General features: G+C 33.2%; 1 protein-coding gene across 2 annotated transcripts in view; it reads left to right on the top strand.

Moving 5' to 3' along the window:
• The window catches only part of AKT3 (AKT serine/threonine kinase 3), a 206,088-nt gene that overhangs the window by 136,063 nt on the left and 57,892 nt on the right, over positions 1 to 12,133 (top strand). For both annotated transcript variants that reach the window (XM_063306289.1, XM_063306297.1), the window contains 2 exons: positions 5,750 to 5,881; positions 7,125 to 7,190. In XM_063306289.1, the coding sequence (XP_063162359.1) occupies positions 5,750 to 5,881; positions 7,125 to 7,190 (198 nt within the window). The remainder of the gene's footprint in view (positions 1 to 5,749; positions 5,882 to 7,124; positions 7,191 to 12,133) is intronic.

Here is a 12,133-nt window from a genome sequence, read left to right on the forward strand (position 1 = left end):
TTCCATATACTTAACACCCTAAATTTGTGTTGTTTGTTCACCAGTTACTCCTTCTTTATCTAGAACAATAGTGAAAAATAGTGGGTTAATTCTGAGCAGCACTGTAATTTAGTAATGCTGAGTGGCACCTTCTTTCCTCCCTCCCAGGTGTCATTTATATTTTGTACCAATTCGTGAAGCAATTATTCTGTTATGTCATGATATAAGAATGAGTGTGAAATGTGGAAGCTAGCTGAAAACTTGCCAGAGAATATAAACTGCAGATTAAAAAGTTTCTTAGAAGAAAATGTTACTTTGTAGAATGTGATTATTTTAAGTTCAGTAAATAATACAACTCTGCTAAGCTTTAGGTAGGTAAGTTTGACTCTGGGGCAGGTCCATTGCAACAGTATTCTGTTGCAAGGAATATATTTATAATGGAGAATGAATACATTATATTTAAATTAATTAGATACTAGATTATTTTTATTTTATTTATTTATTAAATTTGTATACTGTGCAACTCCCTGTGACTGTGGATGGTTTGTCATTACCCTCCTGATTTCTTTTTAACTTCAGTTAATTTTGATTTGTATATATTGCATTATTAAAAATTAATTTCATATTTTGATTTTGTTGTCTACTGCAAAATATACAAATGATCAGGTAGTTCTGTTCTGTGCTGGTTCACTGCCAGAGCTTATGACATTGCCTCACAGAAAAAAGTGCCAGCCTTGAATCTTTGTGTACTGAAGTAGCCAGTGATTTATTCCATCCAAAAGTGATACATAACCAGTCATCTCTTGGCATAATCATACTATATAAAAAAACTGCAGGTTTTGATTGGCCAGCCTATGTATTATAGATACCTGTGAAATCACCAACCCGCCTCTCTTTGGTAAAGCACACAAACCAAAATTTGAGGAAAGCAATCAAATCAACATAGTTCTCTTTGCTCTTCTACTTTCATTGTGAAACCATTGGCTGACAGTTTCAAGTAATAGTAGAGCTTCCTTTGCGTATATCAGTTGGCAAGGTGAATGCATTCCTTCTTCTAATGCTTCACCCTGTTTTCTTCAAATGTGTCTTGTGTGGTTGCAGCCAAATAGTTCAAAGTTCATTTCATTGGTTCAGAGGACTTCATTTCAAAACATTTCAGGATTATAAGGTATTATTTTGCAAATGTTAGACAATGACATTTGAGATGCGATCAGAGAAAGGCTTCTGACAACTCCACACAGATCATTTTTTTAAAGAAACTTTATTAAATTTTCAACATACAGATAAAATAGAAAAAGAAAAAGAATAAAGACAGACAAAAGAAAAGAATAAAGAAACAAACTAAAAAGTGCAGACTAAAAAGTGCAGAAAGAAATAGAAAGAAATATAGCAAAAAAAGTGACTTCCAACCTTCTCCAGGACAGATACAAATAAAAAATACATTAACCTCTCACTCTAATTTTAACTATAATATACATTATTTCTATAATCTTATTCCAATCTAATCATCAAATCCCAAAATCAAAACTTAATCTTTTTCAGTTACTAGCAAAAAGTCCAAAAGTGGTTTCAAAGTAGAAACAAAGCTAGACAAATTGTTTTTTTTAATCAATGTAGTCAGTTTTGTATCTCTGTCAGTTCCATTAATTTTATCATCCATTCTTCCACTGTAGGAATTTGTAAATCCTTCCACCTTTGTGCATACAAAAGTCTTGCTGCTGTTATCATATATAAAAACAAAGTCCCACATTTTGTTTCAAGCTGTTTGTCCATCAAACCTAAAAGAAAAACTTCCGGTTTCAATTGCATATTTATCTTAAAAATCTTTTGAATTACTATATGTATCTGCTCCCAATATTTCTTGGCCTTCTTACAAGTCCACCAGAGATGATAAAAAGTGCCTTCACTTTGAGAACATTTCCAGCATACATTTGATATTCCCTTATACATCTTTGACAATTTATCAGGTGTTAAATAGTAGTGATTCATTATCTTATAAAAATTCTCTTTTAAATTATAATTCAATGTAAATTTCAAACCTTTGTTCCACATGTACTCCCATTGGTCAAGCATGATGTTGTATCCAAAATTCTTTGCCCACTTAATCATACAGTCTTTAACATAATCATCTCCAAATTCATTTGCAATAAAAGTTTATACATCTTAGCCGTAACATGCTCATCATTAGTACACAAGTCCAGTTCAAGCTGAGTTTTCTCATTTGCAAAGTTATAAATCTCATCCAAATTAAATCTTTCTGTCAATTGCATATAAGTAAACCAATGGCAACTGTAGCCTTCCATTTCCAATTTTTCTCTTGTTTTTCGTTTAGGTTCTCCCTCAACAAAAGTCAGTAATTTCGTATAAGTCAGCCATGTTGGTTTCACTATCATCTCTTCTAAAAAGGGCTTCTTGGGGTGACATCCATAGAGGAACCTTAGGAGACAATATTGCTTTGTTTCTATTCCAAACTCTCAATATGGCACACCTAATAAAATGATTTTTAAAATTTATATTAGTCTTAGCTTTCTCATACCACAAGTAACCATGCCACCCAAATCTCAAATCATGGCCTTCCAGCTCCAATAACTTCTTGTTTCTTAAAGTCACCCATTCTTTAATCCATACCAAACAACAAGCATCAAAATATAATTTCAAATCAGGAAGTCCTAACCCCCCTCTTTCTTTAGCATCTTGCAACAATTTGTACTTAATTCTTGGTTTTCTACCTTGCCATATTAACTTAGAAATATTTTTTGCTTAAATGGTACCTCCATTGAAATCGGTATTGTCTGAAATAAAAATAACATCCTGGACAAAACATTCAGCCTAATCACAGAAATTCTTCCCAACCATGATAATGTAGTTTACAACATTTACAACAATGTAGTTTATCCCACCTAAACAAACTAAATCATCAGCAAAAGCCCTTAGTTTATAAATTTCTTGTTTAATTTTCAACCCCTTTATTCTTTCATCTTGTCAACTCCACACAGATCATTGATGTATCAGCCTCACTGTACCTCTGAACAGCTATTCCATTCTAATTAAACTTTTCAGCAGGTTGTTTGCAGTGTATGAGTTTTATTTTACAAATCTGACCAATTTGGGGGCAGCTCTAGCAGAGATTTGTCTTGATCTTCCAGATCTTGTCTTGACTTCATGTTCTGCATAATTTCCATTTCTTAACTATGTTTTTCACAGTTGGAAGTGTTTAGAAATTGCTTTGTAGGATTGAATTATCTTCATTTTCAAACACTCAAATAGCTGCTTAGAGGAGCCTATGGTTGTGGAAAGTAGACAGAATAACAGTTATAACCTCAGAAGTTAGAAGAATTAAGTTATTTCTTTGGGGAATTGTCTTATTTTTGGGGGGAGATGGGCGGCAATAAAATTTGATAAATAAATAAATAAATAAATAAATGTGGACCTGACAAGTCAATCACCTTTTTGGGCCTTATTAACAATTTTTATAGTTAAAGGGGAAAAAAGCTTTGAATCAAGTAGAAGAGCATCCAAACTTCTTTATCTGCTGAAGTCACTGTTTTGTTATTTTAATGTATAAACAACTGCACAGAAATATTAAGTATGTATTCGCGTTTGCAGAAAGATGCAAGGTTTAATTTTATACCTTGTGTCAGCTTCTGTTCACTTAGTGATTTATTGAAACATACAACTTAACCAGGAGTGCCTAAATGTATGCATGCAGCTGTATCTTGACTGTTGTCTTAGTGCAGTCCAGTTTTCTGCATTCACAAAGTAAACTTTGGGAACACTTTGAAATTCTTGTCAGGAATAAGGCAAATTATTTCTCTGCAAAAGAACTTTTTTTCTATCTATATATTCTCTGAGGAATGGTACAAACCCATTTTTACTGACTGCTATGATAGCAGTAGGTCACTTAACTTTGGGGGTCTTTTTTCATGTTTTTGCACAACAAGCTATAGCTTATTTGCTTCTAATTGTAGACTGAGAGTTCTAATTATTTAAGATTAAGTATGCCCATATTTTTTATTTATGTAAGTTTTTTTAATTCCAGTTTTTCTTATATAACTCTGATGCAGTGAGTATGCTACAAAAATATTGAATTTTGGTAAGATAGATTCTACCACTGATGGACATGAAGGTTTGAGTTTACTGAAAAGTACAAACCTTTAATCTTTTTGGGCTGATTGATGTTTGGACTGGGTTTTGGATTGGATTGTCTTAAAAGTTTGGCAGGGAGAGGAGAATATCTAGTCACAAATTACTAATTTACCAGAACGCAAACATGCAAAGATATCCTCCTTTCTCTCCCTTCCCTTTTTCTCCAGTCTTTTCTTTGTGTTTTCTTCTAGGTGGTACATTTTGAAATAAATCCACTTCGTTTTGTTTTCTAGGAAAGCTCATGCTATATGTTTATTTAAGTAAAACAAATATTAAAAAGTAATAATGGTTTTGGGCATCCACCAGAGATCCTGGTGGATGTCAGAGTAGACACCTTCAGTTTATTGGTATCTGGGCAGGCTCTAATGGATATCAGAGCAATACTAATATTACTGTAGTTATTACTTTATCAGTAGAGTGTTGGGTATTAATTGGTTTACTGTTTTAAGGTATCCTAAGAAATGAGCATGGAAAATTCCTGCAGTCTAATAAGAAAATTAACACGTTATGTTTCCCAGAAGGCAGATGTTGCCAGTTGACTATAGTTATTAGGTGAGATTGTTAGAAGCATAGAGGTGAGAATATTATCACTGTGTATATTTGGCTCTAGGAGAATGTATTATTAACTGTGTCTTAATGTATTATTAACTGTGTCTTATTCAGATACTTATCTCTTCTGGTTAATGTGATTCATAAGAATGAATTAATAAAAGATGGATCTTTAGGCCTAGCTTGCTTATAAGTGTGGAAACTAATTATAGGAATGTCAGTTATTGAATGTTTGAGCCAAAGACTTATTTTCCTGTCTCTGGGAAATGATCATTCCCCATCTATAACTAAAACTTGCATAAAGAAGGTCATTATACTGTCATATCAGATTGCTCTCAGCAGCTTGTAAATAATGTTTATCCTTTGAAATGATTCTATTTATTAAGCAGTGTTTTTCTTTTTCCTTTATAAACATATGATCTTCACAGGGATCATTACATAATAAAATTACTCTTTCAATTCTGAAGTTTCTTTTTAAAGCAGGAAAAGCTACTAGGTTTATATTTAGACTTTTTAGTGGTAATTTTGCACTTATTTAGAGAACAAAAAATTATTTTGGTCCACTTAAAGCGTTTTCCAGGCTGGGTTGAACACAAGCAATCTGCAAACTCTGCAAAGAAAACAAGCAGGTTGATTGTTTCTGTTATATTGAAGTCACTTTTTGGCATAGAACATTTTCATGTGAAGCTTCAGAGCCAGCAGTATGGTGCTGTTAAAGAAAAATTTTGGGCTCTCATATTCCCCTATAGTTGATTGTCTTTCTAAAAGTGGGAGTAGCAAAAACATTTTGCAAATCTAATGATTATTCTTCTTTATGTTGTATAGCCATATAATTATACTATATAGGATCACTGACATATTGGCACACTTCCTTTGCAAATGTGTATATGCTTTCTTATACTGTATACGGAAACTAAAGAATGAGATCAGAATTTGGAATCACACTGTATTGATTTGTTAAGAATTGCTTGTTTCTTGATAACCATAGAATTTACTAATGGACAGCAATATTTTAATGAACTCAGTATCTGCAAGCTATAAATCCTATTAATTCTTCGTCTTATACTTCATACAGACAATGAATGATTTTGATTACTTAAAACTACTTGGCAAAGGCACTTTTGGCAAAGTTATTCTGGTCCGGGAGAAGGCAAGTGGGAAATATTATGCTATGAAAATTTTAAAAAAGGAAGTTATTATTGCAAAGGTATGCTTAAATGTTTAATATAATTTTGCTTGTAAATATAGATATTTGTGAAAATAGCTTATTTTCACTTCTACAAATCTCACTGGAATAAAGTATCTATAAGATAAGTCCTTAAACTTCTTTAATAGTGATATAAAGTCTTTAATCAGACACACCCAAATTTTAAAGCTAACCGGAATACTTTTACTATCTTCTTAACATTTCTTAACATATAAGGCTCCTGGAAATTTGATTCATTGTGATGTGGGAATTGTTCTTTCCCAGAAATTCAGATTTTTTTTCTGTCTTGCAGTCCCATGATGTGATTGTATAAAGTAATTCTTAAAACATCAATATTGCATCAGGGCATACAGTTGGTATACTGACACCAATTGTCATACCAAATCAGACTGTGACTACATGTAGCAGAATAGTTCACTCTCACTGGCAGCAGCTCACCAGAGTTTCAAGCAGAGCTTTTTCACCTTACCTCCTCTCTGATCCTTTTAACATCAGACATTGGGACTGAACCTTTATCACACTGCATGCAAAGATATTATTTGCCAGTTAACTATGGTTCATCCTACAGACTCTTTAGATGTTGTATGACAAGTAATTCCATACTATTTACATGTCATACCAGCCCTGGTCTACAGCATTCATGGCCCACATCTTATTTATATATACCTATATATATAGTACATTTATAGAGATGCATAAAATGTTTCAATATCAAAATGTTCTGATCTCAGAATGGCTGATCCAGCTTCAGAATGGGCCATTCTGAATATACCAAAAGAGGCCAGACCTTGGTAGACTATTCTAACTTTAGTCTGTAGGTCATAATAGCCCATTTCAGATCAGAACACTTGCAAAAGTTTTTGCACATGTTTGTATATTTTTATACAGACATAAAAAGTGATTTTTCAAGGAAAAACTGGACAATTTTCTCAACAACAAATACTAGATTCCATAATTTAATAGCAAACATAATACCATTATATGGTTTTTAGTGAAAGTACCCTGAAACCATTATTTTATCACAGTGTTGTAGTAGTATTGTTTGTTATAGGTTTGATGTAAATGAAATATTATGCGTGATTTAACTTTTTGAAGCTTTTGAATATCCTGCTTCCTCTCCCTTTTTAAATATGATTATCATATGATATTCCAGAAACTTCTTGGAGTTTTTTACAATAATATTTTGATCTAGTTCAGTTTTTTAAAATTACTAATTTTAATATTGCAATTTTTTATTTTTTAGGATGAAGTGGCTCACACACTTACAGAAAGCAGAGTTTTGAAAAACACTAGACATCCTTTTTTAACAGTGAGTATAGATAATTAAAGCTACAATGTTTTATAAAACTACTTGGAAATTATTCTCATTAATATCTAGAATGTTCAGCTGGGTAGATTATGCATAGGCTGTACTGTAATATGGTGGTTTTAAGTATAAAGGTATTAAAACAATATAGTTAGGCATTAGAATATAATTGGAATGAGAAGAGAAATGGTTTCAGAAAACAGTTTTTGGATTGTTAATTGTGTTAAAAACCTCCTTGGACATTTTTAATTAAAAGTTGATATAGAAATATTTTAAATAAATCTTTTACCAGATACCATGGAATATTTTCAGTGCCTTTGGTACCAGTGCCCATAATTTCATTTTGTTTAGTTTGGTTCAGTTCAGTTCTTAATTAAAATATTTTAGGCTGATTTCAGGTGCATAATAGATGCAGTCTATATTCAGAACTTTGTGCCCAGATACAAAAGATGGAGGGTTCTTGTGTTTTAAAGGTGTATAAAAGGTGCATAAAAGAGGGAATTTAAACGTACTATCATAAGGAACTAAGGGGAAAAAAGCAATAATAGCACCATCTGTTAGGAGAAAATCAGATATTAATGACCTGAAAATGTTCTGTCAAAGAGCTAGATTTCAACAGTCTTGCAAAAACAGTTCAGCAATTAGGTGGTGGTCTGGATGTGTAAGGGCAACCTATTCTATAGAAGAAGAGCGTACACTGAGAAGGCTCATTTGTGGGATCCCTGCAGGTGGAATACCTTCAGATATAGGACCCTCAGCAAACCTTCTCTCCCTGATCTCACTGGACTGGCAGATTTACTTCATAGAGGATGGTCCTGAAGATACCCAGGCCATGAGCCAAGCAGGTCTTTAAAAATGATAACCAGTATCTTGAATTGTACCATGTTTTGCCAGGTTCTGCCAACAGTATCAGCATTTAAATAAATTGTACTAGTCACTTCTCTGGGGTTAACTAACAACCTACCAACACAATCTTTTCAGTTGCATAAATGCATCTTGAAACTCCGTATAACTGTACAACAGTATTCAGAGTACAAAAACACCAAAACTTGAACTTACCAATCAAATCATGCTTTTGTCTAGTCTCTTCTCTCTCTCTCCCTCCCTCCCTCTCTCTCCCTTCAAATCACCCACCCTACTACATTGCCTTAATTTTTTTTTTTAAAAGGTGGTGCACTTGACCTCTGTATGTATGCAGCAGTTACTCAGAGGCAGGCAATTGGGTATATGCTCATCAAAAACAGAATGGCCATTCCCTGATCTAAGTTCTTCATTATACTGCTTGTTCCTCACCATTCCACCCTACCCCTAATTATCCTACTCATCTTCAGCCAGGGTGGGTTTTTTTTAAATAAAAAGAAAAGCAAAGGCAAAACAGAGTACAGCTTTCCAGTCAAATTGCCTGGAACAACCAGGAATGCCTGAAACAGCCATTTTTTTGTTGTTGAAATATAGAAGAAAAGTCAGTGTTTGATTCCATTCTCAAAATGTACTTTCAAAATACTGGTATTTAATTTTGAGAACAGAACCTGCAAAATAGAAGTTTTGAGCTTGAAATGTTTCAAATTTCAGCAATTTTGCACACTGCTAAACACTATGTGACTAAGTGAACAGTTTCGAAGTTTAGATTTCACATGATTGTATTTGTATTTTCTCTTTTTCTATTAAGGTTTTGCTGTACCTGTTGAGCTAGAGTTAAATTGCACATTTATACAAAAAAAAATGGGTGACATATGGGGCTTACAGTGTCTATTAAATTCTTTCTAAAAGCATTTAAAGAGTGGAACTCTAAAGGAAACTTCATAAGCTTTCCAAAGAACAGCAAAAATGCTAAAAAAATCCTGACTGGTAGAGGCTAAATGGATTTGCTCAGAAGATAGGTTGGAAATGATTCATACATATAAAAATAGGTTTTACAACATGGATAGATATACATAAAAACTAAAAAGAATGAAACAAAAGAGCCTACAAAGAAAAAGAAATAAAAAGGTATGAAAATACAAAACAAACTACTACAGAGTGACTTCCGACATTCTACAACAAAGATATACATAAATCAGTATCAATCTCTTACTCCAAGTTGTACTATAATAAGCATTATTTCTATAAAGCATTTGCATTCTCATAACATTCCCTTCTAAAACAATTTTTCCTTCCCAATTAAGAAACACAAAAAACCCCTTCAAACATAATTTAATGCCTAATATACTAACAAACAATATCCTTCTTCACTATAATTTACTCCTATCTGCCAACTAAACCAACAAAAAAACCTAATGACATCTTATTGCTATTATTTGTTTATGAAAATATTTTCCAAAAATAAAAACAGTCATCTAAACCTTTAAAAAAAATCCTAATAAATTTAAACAATTATCAAGATAAAGCAAAGCATTTAAACTAAAAGGAAGTAACCTATCAACTTCTTATTACTATTATATAATTTAAAAATTAATGTTATTAATACCCTTTAACCAAAAATATAAGAATTCTCCAAACAGCATAAACATTTATTTAAACCTTTAAAAGACCATCCTGATAAACACACTTAGACAGTTATCCCACTTCAAAGTAAACCAAGGCATTTACTGTACATATCTCAGTATTATACACAGAATTTTCTTCTTGTCAATTTCAAATTTTACAACCTGCCTTGAAAAGTCCAAATATTCTTCAGAAATCTTACAGTCTTTGAAGCTTAGTTCTCTTTCTTGATCATGGTGTGACGGCAGCGCAGCTTTTCCCATCCCTCTATCTTCAACTTTCCACCATTCAGTTTTCCCTTCACTATATAAATGCAAGTCACCAATTCTCATCTTCGTCCTTGGAGAGGCCACTTTATTCTTAGGATAATTTCAGCCTTACCAGCTTCTGTCACGTTTTGGGACAATTTGGACTCCACAAATTCTGAGAAACGATCCAAAACTTGGGTAACTGCGTTGTAGAAATCTTTGAATATCATTTTAATTTCCCCCATATCTCTCTACAGTAGATTATGGCGCCCCCTACTGCCTCAGGAAGGTAAAATCCATTAAGACTGTAATTGAACACTTTCTCCAGCCCTTTTATCTCCAATGTAGCCAATCAAGGAAATGGAAGGTAATAACAAATAGCGTTCCCACAGAAAAGTGAAGGCAACGAGGTCAGAATTCCAATCTGCAGATTCAACAAAGAAAGAAAAAAAATTATATTTCTCAAAACTCACTTTAGTAAAGAAAGCAACAATAAAAAAGCAAAATTCTTTACATGTCAATGTTACAAATTTTTATATATTTTTATATATAAAACATTACAAATTTTTATATATAAGGTCAAATCACCAAATTAATAAATTCCAAAAATAATGAAAGTCACCAAGAGATTCCTAATTTCTTTCTTCTAAAAAGCCTCTCTTTGGTAAAAATTAAACAAACCCCTTGGTGTTATAGAAATGGGGTGGGCAGCTTTAGAATCTGTTTTCTACTTAAGCGTGGCTTGGGAAAAAGATGACAGCCCCACCTCCCAGCTGATCACTTACCAGTCGATCGTGAAACTCCATTTTGTGGTCTTCTGGCTGCAACCAGCCATCTGGGGTGATTCCTGGGGTTCTCCTTGCTCCGGAGAACACTTCTAGGCCCTAAGGAAGCTTGCCTGAGCCTGAAAAGATTGCCACCCTGATCAGTCTACTGTGGAGATTGTGGAAGACGCAGTTCAAGCTGCTATTCTCCCACCCGAAGTCCGACCCAGATGGGGTTCTTGTTGGGATGACAAGAAAGCAAAGTAGCAAACACAAATTGAATATAAACAAGCTCAGGAGACAAGCAAAAGAGACTGGGTGATAAATGGGGCAAACCAACAGTATCAAAATTCAAAGACACCTTTCAGATCTAGTCCAAAGCAGGCATATCAGAGATCCAGGATAAAGGCTTCACTAGCAAGAACACAAAGGATATTCAAGAGCTAGGTCAGATGTTCCAGCATTAACTTATTTTCCTCTATAATATATAGGATGGAAGAAGACCCATAATGGCCCTATTATTGCTACCTACTAGACAAGGTATATTTTTACTTAATCATAAACAATCATAAATTCCAATATATTGCAAAAATCTTTAGATAAAACTGCCCCAGTGATTCTATTTTGGGCAATTTAGACAGTATGCAGTAAATTACTTTTTCAACTTTGATACTGGTACCTTCACTATCTGATACTCCTTAGGCTGGGTAGTACTTGGGACTTGTTATTCATGGTATTGGGCCTTTAGTCACTTGAACAATTTTGTCAGCAGAATAGAGGATTATTTGCAAATATAAACAAGTCCTGCATAAGCACCAAAGCAAAGTATTTGCATTGGATAAAAAAAAATGTCATGAATATACTTTTTGACAATCATTCAAAGCTGCCTTTGTGGACAGTATGTATAAATCAAAAGCAAATGCTGCTACAGTTGTTTTTAGTTTTTAGGGTTTTTTAATTAAATAATTTAAAGTATATTTTAAGACTAATTTATGTGCTTAAATGTTTTCAGTAAAACTGTCTTTAGATGATTTTGCCATAAAAATATCTATTTTAAATTATGCCTGTACAGAGAAATCTTCCCCATATCATCAAAGCATTCAGATGCATGAACAGAAAATGCTGTTTCACTGGCAATTCCAGTGGAAGTATATTCTCTGCATGTATGTACATGAAGGAAAAACAGCCTTGAGCCTTGAAGCAACCAAACCTGCTTAACACCTTCATGCCATGGATCTAGAGAAACACCTAATTGAACAATCTGCACAGCTGTAATATAAATATATATTGGAGTGTCCAGTGCTTTGATTTTGTTTATATTTAGGCCAAGCTAAATACTTTGAGCCTATACAGAGGAAATTAGAAAATATATAAGGGACTACTAGAAAAATACTAATTTTCTATGCTGTAGGTTAATTGCTAATATACTGTTGCTGTCTTTCCCAATTTG

Source organism: Candoia aspera, chromosome 1 (assembly GCF_035149785.1).
Source record: "Candoia aspera isolate rCanAsp1 chromosome 1, rCanAsp1.hap2, whole genome shotgun sequence".
NCBI lineage: Eukaryota > Metazoa > Chordata > Lepidosauria > Squamata > Boidae > Candoia > Candoia aspera.